The sequence below is a fragment of the Corythoichthys intestinalis genome, chromosome 2 (genome assembly GCF_030265065.1).
Source record: "Corythoichthys intestinalis isolate RoL2023-P3 chromosome 2, ASM3026506v1, whole genome shotgun sequence".
Classification (NCBI taxonomy): domain Eukaryota; kingdom Metazoa; phylum Chordata; class Actinopteri; order Syngnathiformes; family Syngnathidae; genus Corythoichthys; species Corythoichthys intestinalis.
In genome coordinates, this window is record NC_080396.1 from 20,750,041 (window position 1) to 20,770,308 (window position 20,268).

Genomic DNA, 20,268 nt, shown 5'->3' on the forward strand with positions numbered 1-20,268 from the left:
CGACCGTCACCCTTTAATTATTTTTTTTTTAGTATGTGAAACGTATTTGTTTTTTGAATAATAATTGTAATATTATTATAATTTTACTCAAATGGAAATACAATAATTATCAGCACTATATTTTAATACAAAATATACTAGAATTAAATCTGTCCTGCTAAATTTAAAATTTAAGGTCCTGAGCCTTCGTGTATGCGTGTGTGTGTTTTTGGCTGTTCTTTTTTTTTTTTTTAATACTTTTTTTTTTTTTTTTAAATAAAAAGTGTAAACAAACTCTCAGGTAAAGTTGTTTTTTTCCCCTTTAAAATTTTAGAGTGTTCAAAGTACCCTCAGAAATAACATTTTCACAAATGATCACTCCAAATATAATGAAATTGACAGAACACAAAAATATAATACAATTAGTGAAAATGAAGTACACAGAAAAGATAAGAAAACAAATTATCATCATTTTAAACATGCTTTTTCCTCTCGCTTCATTCAAACCTCCCATCTCCCATACTCTAATGTAGTCTTCCGTTAGCAACAGTACTTCAACCAATGAGATGAGTGGGATTTCCTATTGCCACCATACTAGGCATGTCCCGATATGAGATTCTCATGGTATGATAACCTTAAGTTAAAATAACACGGTTTCACAGAATCACGGTATTGCAATTACAGTTCTAAAATGTGTTACTTTGAGATATCCGGGTTAAAAAAAAACAAAACAAAAAACAGGTTGAACAGGTTTTTATTTTGCAAAACATTAGCAACATAGCAAATTGGAACATAAGTATAATGTTAAGTGAAAATGAAAAAATAACAAAAAATAATTTATTTTTATAATTTCTCCCTGCATTTTTAGGACATCAAAAATAGCTAAAGCTATTTTCACACGGGCCGCGTCATTTGCTTGTCGCCAGTGGCGCCTCCAGAAATTTTTCATAGGGGTGGCCAGATGGGGCCACTTAAAATCTTAGGGTGGCACACCAAAACTAAAAGCCATAATTTCATGTTTTTATGATGCTGTTGGAGTAAAAAATCCAGAAGAAAAGTATCAGAAAGACATGCCTACTTATTTACTTTGGTGTATTGTGTTACTCGGTGGCGCCACTGCTTGTCGCGCGACGGGTTCCCATTGAAAGTCGATGTAAACGCGTGAATAGGCACGTCAAGCTGCTTATCGTCACGCGTCGGGGCGACGCGATGACGCCAAATCGACTGTCACGCGACAAATTAACGTGCCGCTAAGGAGATGGTTTGGTTGAACTTTTTGCGACAGAGTTCGGCGTCGAGGAGGAAGCAGCCAATCGACTACTTTTTCTCATTCACGTGACTTTAGCCGCCGGAAACCTGCCGCTACATCCATCATCGACACACCTCCAAAGATGAAGCAGCAAGAGCTTCAATTAAAGTTGCATCAGCTTGCGTTTGAGTTTGTGAAGGCACACGAGAGCTCAGTGTAGTTGATATTTTCTTTCAATTTTTTTACTGTTAATTTTTTCTCCTACAACTATTGTACTGTGTGTATTTTGCATTGGGGAATTACAGTTTAATTAGTACCAAATTGATCTCTTGCAGTCTGGTCTATTATGTATGATGTATCAAAGGAGTCAAATTACAATCAGATTTAATTAAATCTTGACCAAAAATGATTCGCAGTCTAGTTGAAGAAATGGCTTACATAGGAGGTTTTTGCATTCTTCTATGTACATATTGACAATTACATTGTCAGAGGTTTGGTGAAAAAAACTTTTTTTCTTTTCAAAATTGTATTCATTTCTACTTCATTCTTTACCTAGTTAGGTATTGTACAGCAAATCTCATAGTTAGTTACAATTTAGGTTTTCATTTATTATACCATCATTTCTATTTCCATTTATTTGAGCATTAAAACATTAGACATCAACTAAAAAATGAATAAAGGGGTAGGATGAAATGTAAACTTAGAAAATTAAAAAATACATAAAATAATTACAGTGCATCTGAAACAAATTATTATAACAATATATTTGAGAGAAAAAACATGTTATTTTGCCTCATTCAAATCTTAATATCTGAACATTTAAATATATAAACTAAAGCGCAATCACATTCGTAAATAAATGGCTTCTTGTTTTTCAAATGTAAATAAACCAATGTATTGTGATAAAACAACAAAATTGCAATAACTGCATTAACCATCAAAGTGAAGTCTAACTGTAACTGTAGTCTTCAAATAAATCTGAATAAGGAAAAACATTGTAATAAAATAATGCAAACTGGTCAAACTTGAGAGTAGCTGAGATCTGTCATGACAGAACATCGCTTCAATGATATCTGGCGCCATCTAGCGTCGTGAATGGGTATAACGTCTAGACCGTGAATATAAGACGACCCTCACTTTTCAGTCTTATTTCAATGCAAAAAACACCGTCCTATATTCGGGCCAATACGGGGTAAGTCTGTTAAGCTTATTTTCAGCAAGCTATTTTATATCAACAAATCTAAGTGAATAAAATTTCTTGAAGCACTGGCAGATAATTTCACTTATTTCTAGTAGATTTACTCTGAAAACAAGGGAAGTTTTTTTTTTTTTTGGTTTGGGTTTTGCATTGCATATGTATTGGTTTAGATGGTATACGGTTCGATTCAAACCTTTGTTTTCAAAAACTACTCAAGAAACATTTTGAAAACTTCCAGAATATGCATTTTATAAGCAAATTTAAATTGCAATATCCGAACACAAATCATATTAACAATCATCCACAACAAATACAAACTTGTTAATCAGCTCTTTACTATGCAGGATTGCAAAAAAAAAAAAAAAAAAAAAAAAAAAAAAAAAACTGTTCTGCGCATGCGCGTAATGTTAAAAATGGCCGCGAATGCAGCGGTTCCAAAGTCAACACTACAAACTTTTGAAAAAGGAATATTTACTTACGTTTGATAATAGACGGACATGTAGAAAAGTTCTCCTCGGACACATCCTGCCATGTGGCTGCACACAACTAAACTGCACACCGCTCTCTCACCGTTCACGTCTTCGCCGTGTCTTTAAGCATTTATTTCTGCCATATTCATGTTGCCCGTGTATGTTTAAGATGTAACTTGTTTATTTAGCACCTTTGGATAATATTGAGAGTCCAATGAACGTAAAAGAGTAATTATTCACCACCACAAAAGCTTTGGGAGCAAAATATTATCATGGGTGAAAAATGTCACGGAACCCCGGCTCCGTGTGTGTGTGTGTGTGTTTGGGGTAAGTCGTCAGCCAATCAAATTTGCGTTTGAGGGGGAAAAAAATGGACGCCCAAATAAGGGGTCAATGTAAGCCTGGACATATTTTAAGTACAGTACTGTAATTCACTTAGTAATGGTAGGGTTAATTCTATCCTTACAAGATGGGGAGACAATCTAAATTACCTATATAATTGAAGTCATTATATAATGCAAATAAGGTTGCTTAAAAGTTGGGGACAATTTGAGCATCCTGAAAAGTTGGTAGTGTTATGTCGCTACTAGGAGTGGGAACCTCTTGGTACTTCACGATACGATACGATTTGCGATACAAAGCTCATGATAACGATGATCTCACGATATAGCGATACAACGATTATCGATACATTGGTCAGGAAATCATTCTAGGATATTCTACAAACAACTAATAAACAGAAAAACAAGCTGTGAATTGGAATTAGTTTATCAGTAGTAGATGTCCAATCCATTTGAAATGGGAGGGGGGCAGCGAATGAACGTGTTCATTCGCTGCCATCCCTCCCACTTCAAACGGATTAAACGTCTATAGCCGTCAGTGGCAGCCAATGCCAGGCAATGAGGTAATTTTGGGCCATTTAAGATAATTTACCTGTTGATTTTCAGTTACTTCCTGTTGGTTTTGGAATATTTTATGGGTCATTTCCTGTTTATTTTAAGCTACAGAACAGGAAGTGACCTGGGACTCACCCAATGAATAGGCAGTGACTTAAACTCAGCAGGAAATGACCTGTAAATTCCCCAAAATGAACAGCAAGTGACCTGTAAACGCCCTGAACATCGGACAGAATGACTGTGAATGTTCTGGTTTCGAATGAACTAACGTTCCCAGTTTAAATGGATTGGGCGTCGAGCACCGTAGATGCAGCCTTAGAGTTAACTGAGATACTATCATGGTGGTAGATTTTGGTTGCAACTTCTTGGTTCCTTTTTATTTTTATTTTTTTTATACATTGACACCTTTTTAAAACGATATCTCCCTTTTGGGATACAAAGTACATACCTGTCAACCCGAGGCCATTGGCAATCTTACAAATAGTGACGTATGCCCTTACAAATGGGTGACAAATCTTACAACGTTGTATATAGCGTGCAATATGAAACAAAAATAATACTCAATTTTAAAATAATATGAATTTATTGGTAATATTTTAGCATATAACCTGGTGCAATCAAAGAATCAATATCTTCAGCTTCAACATGATTACTAAAATTTTAACAGTGACTTTTCTTATAATTGTATGTAGCACTTTTGGCAATTTCTATCATGTCTTGATGGCTGCACTTCATGGCACTTAAGCTCGCAATTCAATTTGACTTGAAGGTAGTTCGTTAGTGTGTCCAATCATAAATTAAAAAGGTCAATTGATAAAATTAACTTACCGATGCAATCTTTGGGTCAGGGAACATTTCTTTTACTAATTCTGAGAAGTGATCAGCAATAGATGCGGGCAAATTGTGTTCGGCAACAAATTGGCAGAATGAAATCTCCGCTTTTGTAACTTTTCATTCTGCAGACTTCATCTTTATGACCAGTGTTGTTAATCTTACTTTAAAAAAATAATTAATTAGTTAAAAATTACTTCTCCCAAAAAGTTATTGAGTTAGTAACTCAGTTACCTGAAGGTAAGCGTAATTAGTTATTTGGCAAAGTAACTGGTGTTACCTTTCATGTTTTTTTTTTCATTTAAAAAGAATAAAAATAAAATAAAACATAGTAACCTTTGCTATGTTTGGAAATCATTTAATGTGAACCAACTGTTAAAGTTATTAAAATTGCTGCCGTTTTTGCATTAGTTCCCTTCTGTCTACTTTCGACATGTTAACGTTTTAAAACGGTTTCATCATTTAAATATAGATTCAAGTCAAGATTTTGCCGATTTAGGAGTATTATAGATAAAAAAGTTACTTAAGTTCGCTAGGAAGGTTCACTACGAAAGAGCCTTTCTGAGAAGTCTACTGCTTCAAAATGGCGGCGGCTGTTCATTAACGCCGCCGTCTGTCATTTCGCATGTAATTCTATAAGCATTTGATATCTAGGTGTAGATTGTAGACTGTCGGCTACAGTCAGGAAATATTGGAGCCACCTGGCCTAGCATCGCGTTTGCTACGGCGTCACAACACTCTTCTCTCTCAGTGTCTCTGACTTTTTTCGCGTTATTTAACAAACGTAGTAACGCATCGTAATGCACATTGTCTCGTTGCCGAAACGGTGACAAAATCCGAACGGAGAAAAAAAAAAAAACGTAATGCACGAAAAATGTACAGATTTTGAACGTATGGCGTATACGTTTAAAAATCAGTGCTCACTTGTACAAATTACGCTGAAACCGTACAACTTGACAGGTATGCAAAGTATCGCGATATATCACCATTTAGATATTTTGTCACCCCCCTACTCCCTACTGTCCCTATGCAAACCAACGCCTTTGATTACTAGTACACGCAAGTAGACATTCTTGTAGTACTAGTACACGTTAAGTACACATACTTGAAGTACAAGTATGTGTACTTGTCGTATAAGCAGGGATGAAAGTGGCAAGAATTTCTTGCCGGAACTCCCCGATGTGAAGGTCGCCACGGAGCCAGAAATTTTATTTATTTATTTTTCGTTCAAAATTGTATTTTTTCAATGATTTGCAAAATAAAAGTTAACAAAAACAGCAATAACCCCAACCTCCATCTCCTAATTTTTATTTTCCCTCATTTCCTCACATACTAAATGCCAAATCTCAATTTTAACTACTTAAGAACATAGGATATATATTAAAATTGAAGTTAAACATTTACTTTTTTTAAATAATAAAGATAATAAGTAACATACATTCAGAAAAATAAGTACAAATGACTTATATTATGGAGAGTGGAATGGAATATATTTTGAAGATCGCGCAAACATTTACCTTTTTAAATCATAAGGAAATGAATAAGTAGCCTAACATAAATGAACAAATATAAGTCCAAAGTGCACATTGACAGCTAAGATGTTCTGAACCTCCGCATCAGAGCAAATAAAACTAAATATGATAAATAAGCCTCAGCTCTTTCGTTGCGCTTAAAGATTTGATCCATTTTATGTTTCATTGCCCTTTTTTTTGTCGCATTAATTCAACAAGCTTTTTTTTTTTTTTTCTGTTCCAGGAAACATGCTCATTTGAACCAATCAGAGCTAACCATCTTTGCTGATCACATGTCAGTATGTCAGCCAATTGAACGGATAAATGAGTCCAGGCATTTTGCTTTGCTGCGTGCATTTGCACATTGACGTGACTCATCATCGTCAGAGTCGGATAACTGCAGCAGCTGGGGAAACCTCCTTGCCGTCCGTGGAATAAAATCAGTAATAAATATTGGTGGAAACAGATTACGCTACACAAGCACTTTATTATGCTTGTTGTTAACACTTGTGCATGTAAATCTTATGTTGTTAGATTGTTTTCTTCTTGGAGCTGAAATGCATGTGTGGCAGCTTAGCATTTTTTTTTACATAGCATTTTGACTAGAGGTGGGAATCTTTGGGCACCTAACGATTCGATTACGTTTCAGAGGCTCCGATTCGATTATAAATCGATTATTGATGCACGAATACAGGACGCATGCAATCAGTAGTGTTGGCTATGTTTTCAGGATAAAGTTATTAAAACTTACCATTGCATGTCTATAACTGCAGTATGAAGAGCAACATCAGTAATTCAGTTGCTTTGCAGAGAACAAGCGCCAGGCACTCAGACAGGGCGGAGGGATATCACGTTGGTCCATTCACCGTTTTTTTTTTTTTTTTTTTTTTTTTGTGGTTACGACGCAATTTCCCGCCCCCAAATCAATAACCCGGCTAACTGTAGTTTATTCTGACCAAGACATGGCTTCGTTTGAACCACATATGCATTTCTCTGACACGGAACAGGATGATGAAGGTTTTGTTAGTTTTGTAAACTTTTCACCATATCAGTTTGAGCTGGAATATACAGACCAACAACTGAAAGACATGGAGGAAAATCTAATGTTTTCCTGATATCGGTTGTTGCGAAATGCTTGCTGCAAATTTACCATTTCAGTCCTTTTTCCACCGGTGTGTGAATGTCATATCCAGCAGAGAGTAACCAAAGTTTATATAGTTCCTCGTTCTTCACAGGGAAGCGGTGGACACTTTCTTTTGTCAATTTCTTCTGTATTTTTCCACAACTTCTAAAAGCACATTTCAACATGCTGGCGTCCTTTCGTGAACCTTTAGAAGAGCAGACTGACGTGAAGACAAGTGGCCGTTGCACTGCTCTCTAGTGGAGTGTCATTACGCATATGAAACAATAGTCCCGCAGAATTAAATAAATTACGGCAGTTTGGTGTGACATTTTTTTGGGTGCAGGGGACTTTTGTACATTGAGCTGCGTTTTCAATTTATTTGATTGTGTTAGATATGTGAATATCGCTTTTTATTAGCATGCTAATTTGCCATATTGACTTGCACTAGCATCATCACTCAGGAGCCCTGAAAAATAATAAAAGACTAACAAACGCTACGTACAGAGGTTGCGCTAGACTTTTTCGTTGTCTGTCATTTTGACTGACAGGGTCATAAAAATCCGGTCATAATCTATTTTTACCCGTCACTTAAGTTTTTAAAATGATGATAATGACATTGTGATGACCCTTCGTTTGGCATAATTCACATTACTTACTTGTGTGTCCATTTGGCCGAGCGCGTTAGCGGCTACGACACAGTCACGTGACAGAGACACTTAAGAGCCGCGTGCGTTCCGGCTTGAATAGAGTTCACACTCACAGAGAGCAGCAGAGCTACAGCGGCTGGACACAGAAAATTCGAGCTAACAAGACTCTTAACATTGCATACCGCTTCAACATATTCAATAGTATTTAGTTTTCATTCATTTTAAATTAATATTCTGTCCGAACAAGCTTAACAGAGAATCCACACCGTGCCATCACACATCAAGCAGATTAATATGTAACTTTTTCTCCGCAGTGACAAAAACAGCTGACTGTGGCCCCAGTAGGTAGGTAGCCTACCATATGTAGCATATGGAACAATGAAATTAACAGTTCACCTGCTGTGGCCTGAACGTAGTTTCACACCTTCCTCCTGGTGCGCATGGACTTGAATTGCGTGCCCGCTTGTGCAGTCCCTGTTTTTTCACCTCTTTTATCAACACCATCGTCGTTTTGGGGCTTTTTGAAGAAACTTCGGACACTCAGTTGCCTTGACATTTTTCAGAGTAAGGCCAACGACGTCATGCATCAAGAGAGACAATGGCTAATTAATATGCTCACTCGCCACCCTGTGGTCTGGGGTGTGAATTGCAACCTGTCAAAATGACGGATGGACTTTAGTTTTTTCCGTCACCGTTTTAAAAAATCGGTCAACGACGGAAAATATTCGGTTAACACGACCCCTGGCTGCGTAATATTTTGAAATCTACTCCACTGACTAATTAAGGAATTAGGAAGTCTGTCATTTCGCATCTAGTTCTTGGTATATGATCTAACACGGCTGTCGTCTGTCATTTCAGACCTAGTTCTAGATATATGTGATATCTACCATAGCCGTATGTTGCCATATGTTTGTAGCAACTAGCAACTGGGCGCTGTTTGTAGCGGCTGACGGCCACAGTCAGGTATTATTGTTTTTTTTGTTTTTTTTTATGTAGCGGCATGAGTTGAACATGATATTTACTCTCGGTCCGTTCCTCATTGCGTCCTGAAGACCGTGCTGACTGTGTTTTATTTCCGCTTTACCTGGTATAATTCAATAATCGGAATTTGAGTGTTTGTGAATCGTTCTCGAATCTTCCACAGCCGAATCGCGAATAATCTAAGAATCGGAAATTTCGCACGCCTCTAGTTTTGACAGTTGCTGTCAGATTTTCGGAATCAAAGCGCCGTGTACCGGAACAGCATTCCGGCCCTGAATCTTATACAGGAAATGCGTTCTGGCCCTGAATCTTATACCGGAACTGCGTTCCTGACTGTTCTGGCCCACTTCCACCCCTGCGTATAAGTACACACACTTGTAACTGTACTTTTAGTACAATTATACACACAAGTAAACATACTTGTATTACAAGTAACCATAATTCAGTACAATTAAGTACAGGTAGTATAAGTAAACTATATGGCAGCCAATGAGTTGATAGAAGTGCTGTTAAGTTACAGTAGTTGCTTCCTGCTGTTGCTGTACTGAGCCCGGGGTGTGACGTCATGCTCCCAGAATGCAAGGCTTCCAGCGAGGCGCCAGCAGCCCAGGCCCGGACTCGAATAAACATCTTTTAAAGCCTTCATCTGTCCAAAATGCCCACGTGGAGGCCAAATGGAGTCCGGAGGAACATCGCGGCGTTGCCTCAGGCGGTAAGAAATGCCTACCATGTAAACTTGGACTCGAGTAGGACTCTGTAGCCCGTTTGTTAGAGTAATACATAGAGTTAGCTCCCGCAAGACAAACTCCGGCACAAGTTAGTGAAGCGCACGTCTATTGTATTTAGTCAGTCGTTGTGGCTCGGTTGAACTTTGTACAGCTACTCATTATAGTCACAACACATATGGAAACTCGTGTGGTGCATTTTGAGTACTCCAGAAGTCTGAGTTTAATTCTCATCCGCTACCGAAATTCACGAAGTCAAGTTCGGTTAGCAGACAAATTTAGCCCCGGTACGGCAAGTTGTGGTCACACGCCCGCAACAAACTTTGCACTTCAGTCAAGCACCAATTAGCTAAAATAACACACGTACATATATATGTATATTTTTGATATAAACCATACTTGGATGTTCCAAAAAGATTTGCCTATCGTTTTAAACACTTTTACGAGCGCAAAACGGACGAAATCAAGTCAACATGACTGTCATTGCGTTTGTCTCCACTAAATGGCGCTGTTGATCGAGTTAAATTTCCTCATTCCTGATTGTAATTCTCTAAAAATGAATAATAATGCAACCACTGCGCCAGAAAAAGATTTGCAAACTCGGATGAGAAGAAATTATAGAAATAACCTCTGAAGTAAACACTGTCAAACTGTCTTAATATGAAGCATGTTTTGCTGAAGTTCAACCAAATTCAATATTTGCTTTACAGTACATTTAGGAGTTAGGACAAAGGTGCAGCGTGAATTAGTGTGACGAAACCTGGTTTGTGGTCCAAATATTTACAGACAGTTTAACCCTTTAACACCGGAGCCAATTTCGTCTAAATTTGCATGCTTTTGATGTTGCCTTTATATTTCAAAGAAAAAATTGTAAACATTGGCCAGATTGGGTCCCTTTTTTCAGGACTTCATGTCCAAACTGTTGTTTTCTTCACTGGCTAATAATAATCGACATTTTGGACCCAAAAGACAACAACAACAAAAATATTTTTTTGTCAAAATTTGTAATATTTATTTCCCATTGAGAGGCAACCTTTTTGGATTGATTATTTATTATCTAAAATATTGAGGAAAATGCGACAAAGTAACAAAAAAATGCAATTAAGCGATTGCTATGAGTTAGATATGTTTAAAAGTTTAAAATCTGCAAGTGAATAATTTTTAAAGTCATTTTTTCCCCTAACTAAATATTAGACATCAATTCATTATTCTAAGCTAAAAATGACAGACATTTCAAATAATATAATTACCTGCCTTCGTTTTATGGCTGAATTAAAACAAAAGTGGTTGGCCGATGTCTGTAAACGGGGGGGTCTCCAGGATAAAACGAACAAAGTCAGGTGCTGCTTGTTTTAGCAGAATCGTCAATGGTTAAACTGTCTGTGCTCGATTGTTAGGAACAAAATGACCGGTTTGATCAACCCTGATTTAGACTATTTCTGGTGTGTTCTGATATATGACGCGTTGTCATCTTTGCTAATAATCCGTGTGTGGCAGAGCCATTTTCTGATGAGCCAAAAGGCTTAAAGGGAACCCATCCATCCATCCATCCATTATTAAAACATATATGTTAGTACGAGTTAAAATAATTTGATATTAAAACCCTCTTAATGTTTTCGTTTTAATAAAGTTTGTAAAATTTTAAGCCAAAAAATTAACCAGTACGTCGCCAATATTGTTGTTGATGTCGCAGGGCGGTGACGTCACATGGGCTCGCTGCCGGAATTCCACAGTATCAGTCGTGAACTACATAAACATGTCGTCGGTTCTGCCCTTCCAATTTGAACCCGAATGTAATAATGATGAGGACGATAGCCCTGTCGATATTTCACAAAACGAGCAGCAGCAAAATAAACATCAAAAATGGGATGAGAGGAGTAGCTTATGTGTGTCGAGTTCGCTATTGACAGCTAGCACTCCTGCTCTAGTGATGGAGGTAGTTAGAATCCACACAGCGGTTTGATTTTTTTTTTTTTTGCATCACCTTGCCTTGTTTTTGTACGTAAAGGCGCTGTCCATGTCGTCGATGATAATCCTGTTCTGTTTATAAGATGTTGCTCCTGAGAGTCCGGATCGCGTCTTTTTTTGTGTGTGTTCAATAAACCGTTGTACACAACCCATTTGCATTTTTTGTCTAATTTGTGGTCAAACCTCGCTTTCGCATTCGCGGACCATTTGTAGCTTTTCATCTGAGGATTTTAGTTATAGATTGCAGCTGGTAGATCGATAAACAATACTCATACTATCGATGAAGAAAAAAATAACATGGTCATTGTGGTGTTTCCTGATTGTTGCCAAAAGTGTGTGGTCTTGAACGCTCCCTTATTGCAGTGCCAGTGCGGAGTGGAAAAGAGAATCACGTTTGCTCACAATTTGTCTCACATGCTTTAAGTACAAATAAAGTACACAACAGTCCTTTTAGATTGTGCAAAATAAGGCGTCATTATGACCTGTTGGACAACCTGTTGGGCAGAAAATGATGCGAATAGCTGGCGATCAAACTAAGTAATTCGTTTTTAAGCAAGCTTCCGGACTCTCGGGAGCAACATCTGATAAACTGAGACACAGGCAGGATAATCATTGACGACGTGGACAGCGCATCTACGTGACAAAAATAAGGTAAGGTGATGCAAAAAAATAATCAAACTGCTGTTTGTGTGTGCACTAATTCCATCCACACAACAGCTCTGGATGCTAACTATCTCCATAATAATGTAACGAATCGGGTTATACTATAGTGGGGGTATTTGCATGCGTTCCTGAATGCACCGCGTGACTTACAGAGGTGCGGCACACAGCAGCCTTGTGTTGTATAAGTTCACAAAATAAAGAATTGCAACTTTACTAAGTGTGTGACACTTTGTAGATGTAACAATGATGTTGGAATAAGTTTGATCACGCAATAGTTTACAATGAAGATCTGCAAACATTTTTTCACATCACTCTCCTGCTCCGTCACTAGAGCAGGAGTGCTAGCTGTCACTAGCGAACTTGACACATGTAAACTACTCCTCTCATCCCATTTTTGATGTTTATTTTGCTTTTGCTGCTCGTTTTGTGAAATATCAACAGGGCTATCCTTCTCATTATTATTACGGTCGGGTTCAAATTGGAAGGGCAGAACCGACGACATGTTTATGTAGTTCACGAGTGACACTGTGGAAGTCCGGCAGCGAGCCCGTGTGACCAGGTGACATTTCACGATATAAAAATAAATCTGGGAAATGTAATTCACTCATATGGTGATATGTTCTTTTACTTTCAGGTCTTTTAAGATGTTGAACTTCCTCTGCTGAGTGCTGAACCCGAACAGATTCTTGAACCAACAAAATAAACTCGGATCCAGCCAGTTGAAGCCTCTCATGATTGCAGCCCTCTTGGGGTTGCTATGGCAGGTGCTGTCATCGAAACCAAGCGCCGGACACGGGCCTGTCCCACCAAGACAGGACAGACCACCTGTCATTGCCACAAGGGATCATTAAATAGTCTACAAACTGCACTTAGAATTACCGCAAGCACACAGAGATAACACAACAGCCTAAAAGCAGACAGCGGATGGCCAGCTACCTGTAGTATCCTCATGAGTGTTGGCTCCTTCTCACCCAGTTCTTCTCCTGCAACCCAACTAACACCACCATCCCTGTGGGACCATGTTCCATCAGCAAGAACAACTGAAGAGTCAGCTGGAGGATAGCCACTTGGGCAACAGACAGCTTGGCTTCCACTGTCAGGAGTGCGGAAAGCAATACAACACTCAGCTGGGTTATAGGCGGCACCTGGTGGAAGCTCACAGCGCTGGCGCAGGCCTGACTTGCTCGGAAGGTGCACCATCCCTGCTGGAACACCTGGGAGGCGGCCATATTGATAGGCCACCTCCAGAGGGCAACAACAATGCTGTCGTATCAGTGAGAGAGAGGAAATATTCCTGCGAGCGATGTGACCGCCGCTTTTACACCAGAAAGGATGTGCGGCGCCATGCTGTGGTGCATACTGGACGCCGGGATTTCTTGTGTCCTCGCTGTGCCCAACGCTTTGGTCGTAGAGACCACTTGACCCGTCACTTGAAGAAGAGCCATGCGCACGATGCGGGATTGATACCCCTGGTTACGGCCAGTACCCCAGTGGAAACATCTACTCCAACCAACCAGGGTCCAGTAAAGGAGTCAAGCCCTTCGGCTTCAGATCGAGGTTCCTCCACATCCACCAAGGAACCTGTCGAGACCTTCACCCGGGACATGTTCAACTCTTACCCTATTACCAATCCTGTGTCTGGAATGAGTCACCCACATGGCCTCATGCAGGTCTCCATGGGTGTCGGTCGCCACATGCCCCCACCATCGCCTCACAACCACCATCATCACTTGCAGCCTCTTTCAGCACCACAGCAGCAATCATACAGCAGCATGCCCAGGTACCAACAAGGATCTACCTCATATCCTCGCACTGATGTGGACAGTTTCCTGCTGGATCTGCAGGGGGCTCCTCCTCCCCACCTCAGTTCTGTCAACTCTTCTACCTCGACGTCCAGCTCTCCTCAAAGGGAGATGCTAGCTGAAGGGATGGCTGTCAACAGCGATCCCCACCTCGTGGCCAGGAATCCCGAGCTTTCCTGCACCACTAACATGGAACTCGGGCCGCTCTTGGGCTTTTTGCCTTTTGGCCTGCCGCCTTACAGCTCTCACGTGGGAATGGGCGGCCTAATGATGGGTTATCCTGCTGCCACCACCGCCACCTCATCACCAAGCTCCACCACTGGGTTGTCTTCTCAGTCTTCAGGGCCATTTACCTTCTTCCAGCCTCCTCAGGCTCATGTGCCCCAGGGCCCTGTTGCCCACAACCATAGCCAACTACCTCAGGCATACAGCACTTCTGCTGTTAGCACTTCTAGCCCATTACCTCATTACTACCAAGCCTTTCAACAGTAGGCAGTTCTGTGTCTACAAACTACACTGTAAAAAAAAAAAAAACTTCCTATTAGCTATGCTGACTTCAGATTTTAAGTAGACGTAACTCAAATTCTTAAGTAACTTTTTTTTTTTTTTTTAGTATTTCTCACTAATTTTATCACATAAATTGAACTTGAAATGATAAGTTGTGTAAAATTAGCCTTATCCTGACTCCCAATGCCTTCAAAAGCACGTGCGAGATACTGTTAGCTTGGTTGTTTAGCTCAGTTGCCTGCGCGCTCCACTGCCAATGTGGGTTTGAGACACACTTGGAGCAATTTGTTATGTACAGTAACACTATTCACTTAAACTGATGTCCCATTTACTTAAAATTTTGAGTTCAAACCACAGAAGTCCAGTTTACTTAAAAGTGGACTTCAAAACTACTTAACGGGAGTCCAGTTTACCTAAAATGTTGAAATTTATCACTTTTTTTCCCTCCCCCCCTAAGTTTTTCATCAAAGCTTGAAAATTCAAGTGAAATTGGTTGACTTGAATTTTAAGTTCTGCCAACTTTAAAAAAAAAATATATATATATTTACAGTGTAGCATTCACATGCACGTCTTTTTTCCTGTCAGGGGTCAAATGATATCTTTTAACTATACATCATGTATGTATCTATACTTTTGTTACTACGATTGAATTTTGTTGAACACAACAAATCACCTCATCAGTATTACCTCGCTATTTAAAAAAAGTAAGCTTGAACGCACGAATGCTGTCTCACTATTACCAACAGAGCAATTCTGTACGCAACAGTTAATGCACTTGATCCAGTTATCACATGTGGTGACACAAATGTATAATCAGCTCCAAGCACTGCATTCAAAGAGGCATGTAGTGACACAAATCCCTCAACTTTTGTAACTGGTTCCGGATCACCAAATTAGAATGCACTTACAGTTAGTTTGTCATTAATTAAATAGCTTTTTTAAATGTGATAAAGCAAGCCAGTCGCAGCAAGTGGCTGTTGGTGATGGGTAAGTCGTTTTAAAACTAGTATGTATATTATCTGCAGACATTAATGATTGAAATGTAGATTTGTGACAGATCTATTGTTTGCAATGGTTACTATTTCACGCCAAAAATATATTCTCTATGCTGACCACTTGCACAATAATTGATAACCAACAGAAACGGCATCCTTTTTTTACAAAGAGGCTGCGTCTCAACTTTTTATTTGTAACGGCAAATATTTGATATAGCTGTTATACTGGATATCTTATTGTGCAAGCTGTCAGTGTTTAGGCTGATAAGCAATTTTGTGCCTTTGCATCACCTACCAAGCAGGCCTTCAGAAAATGTTAATAGCATGACTACACACTTTTATCTACTATGCTTAGATTTCTTACAGAGCTCACCTCAGGAGCTTTGCTGATTTTTAAAATAATAAAATGCAGTTTATTTTCTAGAGTATTGATAACTATTGGATGCCTGGGACTATTCTCATTCATCCAGGACATTCTCAGGGCATTGAAGCATTAGCTGCTGGAATCTTTAGGTTGTTTGAGAAGAGCAGGCTTCATCAATTTTTGCTCAAATACTAGATCACTCTAGATAAACTTAATAAACTGCACAATGCCTTTGTGGCATTCCTGTTAATTTTAACATTGTCTAAAGTCGCACAGTGGAAAAAGTTCATTTACACCATGGATTTTGAAAATATCGCAGATCATATTTCAAATGATAGTCTCCATTTTAATAGTTGTATTCTCAGTTGTGGTATCCAAAATACAGGGTGTCCATAAAGTCTCTCTACCATTTCAAAAAATTATTAAAAATGCAATTGATTACATATTTTATTCAGATTTGTTCTATTGTATTCAGCATTTATTGAAGGTTTAAAAAAAAAAATTTTTTTTTTTTTTTTTTTTACCTCTTTTAATACACTTCTACATGGACACCATTAGTTGCACGAAGCACATCAAGACTGTACTCTATTTCTTGCCATGTTCGCTGAAGCATAGCCTAATCAACGGTGGCAATGGCATCAGTAATCCTTCGCTTAAGGTCAGTAATGTCCCTTATCTTTGTTCGATACACGATATCTTTAACATAGCCCCATAGAAAGAAGTCCAGGGGAGTGATATCTGGTGAACATGGTGGCCAAGGAATTGGCCCATCCCTTCCAATCCATCGGTCTGGAAATGTTTGATTGAGGAACCCACGAACATGCAGCCCCCAATGTGGCGGTGCACCATCTTGCTGAAAAATGATGGCTGGTTGAAGGTCATTCAAATGTGGTGCCATATATTCGGTTAAAAGGTCAAGGTAAACATTTGCAGAAATTGATGTCTCGATGAAGAAAAATGGACCAATTATTTGATGAAAAAAACGTAAACACCGAATACAATAGAACAAATCTGAATAAAATATCTAAATTGCATTTTTAATAAATTTTTTAAATGGTAAAGAGACTTTATGGACACCATGTACATTGCATGAACAGCTAAAGTAACAATCACCATTTGGTCTCATGATCAGTTTTTAGGAAAATTCAAGAGTAATATGTAAAAATAAAGTCGAATGCAAAAGTCAAATGATTTTTGAACATTGTGTAAACAGTGTTTGGTGTGTAATAAGAATATGTCCAGTCAAGCCTGAAATTATTTTAGACTTGTTTGTACCTACATATATAGAAGTGCTGGGCGATGACAAAAGTTATCACATAGTTCATTTTATACAACTATAATGATATGCCATTATTTGGTATATTTTTAATTATTTGACGAAAAAAAGATTTTTTTCTCAAAATTGTTTTTATTTAGGCACCATTTGTTTGTGTTGTGAGGTGCTTTATCACACCACTGCTGGTATAGGAACATCTAGTGATTGTTCTGCAACATTAAGAAACAGCCCTGTAAATTGATTGTCATATTGCCCAACACTACTATATAGTCAAGCCTGAAATTATTTTGAGCTCTGGCGTATGAATAATTTTTAATTTGTCCTTATGTGAAGCATAAGGGCATCATGGACTAACTCATCTTTTCATGTTTTTGGGTCTCATTACCATTCATATCAAATACTATTGGAATAGGATCACTTATTGCAACCCGGAGCATAAAGAACAAAATTTCGCAGCCCCGCAAACATTTTATTTTGTGTAACGAAGAGTTTTCTATAAACGTACTGCTTAAAGCCCCTAGTTTGAATTATATTTCCGAAAACTTATTTACATTCTGATTGGAGGAATGGGGTTTAAGTACAAGCATTGGTCTTGAGTAGATCCTGGATGCAGCATATGTTTGCCATTTGTATGTTTTAAGGCAAATTATGGGCGGTTAAACTAAGTGTAATTTAGGAATTTAGGTCTTCTTTGAGCAGTTATGATCATTGCTCTTAGCACAGTAAAATTATTCTAGAATATGTGTAGCCTTTTCTAATGTTATCAATGACCGTCGGCCAATTTTCATTTGGCATGTTGCCGGCTCGCAAGAGTTTCTAATGAAACTTGGACTGAAACATGTCCCCATTTTGAAGACTTGCAATCCATTCCTTTTATAATCTAGTCACACCATCACGTGGAAACTCCCTTCACGAACTCTGCTATTAGTTCAAGTGGGTTTTGTGATACGCATTGTCACTAACCTCAGTGTTGCACCAATGTCAAAATGCTACTGTTGTGTGTCTCTCAAAGAGTGTCTAATCTCTTGACAGGGTTAAAGCACTTATGACATTTTAGAAAAAAATGTTTTGTACTTCAAACACACAGAAATAAGGGTTTCAGATTTTCTTTATAGCTTTAGTTATTGTGGCGCTTTTTTTCCATTTAGTTTTAAACTTTTGATGGTAGCTTTTGAGTTAACTCTTAATGTAGTGGCAGACATTGATTATGATAATATAAACATTCTACCTCTACCTTGTCATATCTTTCTGCAATATCATAAAATGTTTAAAGCTGTAATAGACATTTTACCACTGAAAATGATTTTGTTAAAATTTAAGTTTGAAGGAAAAGATACACACTCTGATTAGAGGTGTATTGTTGAATCAAGCATTGTTCTGTGTACTTTAATGATATTTACTTATTTACTACCTCAGAAGTGACAGGCAACTGCATATCTAACTGCGGAAATGAATAGGATGTCAGGTTTGGTTGATGTAGCTCCGTAGTTTAATGAGAGTACCTTTTAGGCCGTTTTCTGCTTGACTATTAGTACTGCTCCTGCCTGTCTATATAATTGTTACATGTAGAGGGGAAAGCAGCAGTAAAATGAACAACTTAGGTTTCCTCATAAATTGAATCACTTACAGTATTTTTGTGTCTGATAAAGAACCAGAATATTTTCTGGACATGATGAATGAGGGCCTTTTTACAAGATTATCTACCAAGTGTAACATTTAATGTCAGCTTAAAGTAAACATTGTGTTTTGCTGTTCAGAATGTTCACTGAAATGAAAGCTTAGTTTTATAAAGGTTTCTATGCTGTCTTTGCAGTAAGAGCAATTACCTCTCATGTCAATATGCACATTTTGTTTTTCCTCATCTGTATTGCAGCAATATTCTACAATGTGGCAAATGAATGTGAATCGGGCTCTGGTTCGAGGTACAGAACACATGCAAGAATATTAAATATGGAGCTTCAATAATATTGATGTTTCCTGTTTATATACAAAATGTATATTTTTACACCGTGGTCAAAGATTTGTAAACAACTTTTTTCTGGAGAACTTAAAAAAGAAAAAAGAAAAAAACCAGCCCTCATTTTACAACTGTTAACGTGGAATACTGTAGTTAATGCTCTTTATTATGAATAGGTTAGCTGTGAACCAAGTTCGCTCATTTTTTTGTCATAATTGTTTGCATTACCACTTCATTGCAACCAAGACCAAGAAAGCAAAAGTGATTTGTCATTTTCTTGTGTAAACAAAATAAATACGTAGATTTACTCTTGGGTTTCTGTGTTTTTCAATTGAAGCTGAAACGGGAAAATGAAGAACTTATGCATAAAAGTTTGATTTACCCAGGGAAAGGAGGATTGGGATAGACTAGAACACATAAAACACGAAATTAGATTGGCCATCCACTTATAATTCTTTAATTAAATGAGTCCATTCAGTCTCTCACACGCGTACTCCGCCCACTCACTTATCGCTGTCAATGGGGACCAGAACCGACCACGAAAATCGAAAAACTGCGAAGTAGTGTTACCCCCCCCTTCTCATTTTTAACATACATTGTTTTTGGTTGATATATCAATAATTATATAAAACCCTATAAATGCATATGTTTTCATTAGAGCATAAAGAATAGTTTGAAATGTATAATATGAATAATGCATACTGTACATTCTCGTGTAAGTGTACATACATAAGTAGATGCAAATAATGAGTACATGAATTTGTTTTTAGAACTCTTATCATAACAAGATTAAAAACACTGCGATACACTGACAGCGCGAAAGTTGAGCCGCGAAGTAGCGAGGGAGCTAGCGAGGGGATGCTAGCGATTCCCAACGGGCTTCACAGACTCTCAAATTATTAAATAAAAGTAACACATGACTTTAAAAAAGGAATATATAATTTTTGGGAATTTTTATGAAATAAAAATAAGACGCCGGAAACATCCGGTAATGCGTAGATTCTTGAAAGGTGCTTGTTTGCACTTCTCATAGATATCTTTTGTGCAAAGCTAGATGTATTATGTGTGTTCTGAACCAACGGGAACGTGCGTCGTCACTTGTTGGACATTTTAAGTAGAACCATTC

General features: G+C 38.1%; 1 protein-coding gene across 1 annotated transcript; it reads left to right on the forward strand.

The window, feature by feature from the left end:
- The first annotated feature begins 9,464 nt into the window (after positions 1-9,464).
- On the forward strand, positions 9,465-19,435 carry LOC130930721 (zinc finger protein PLAGL2-like). The gene is made up of 2 exons (XM_057858777.1): positions 9,465-9,597; positions 12,876-19,435. The coding sequence occupies exon 2, from the start codon at positions 13,261-13,263 to the stop codon at positions 14,533-14,535; it is 1,275 nt and encodes a 424-aa protein (XP_057714760.1). The 5' UTR covers positions 9,465-9,597; positions 12,876-13,260; the 3' UTR covers positions 14,536-19,435.
- The last annotated feature ends 833 nt before the right edge of the window (positions 19,436-20,268 follow it).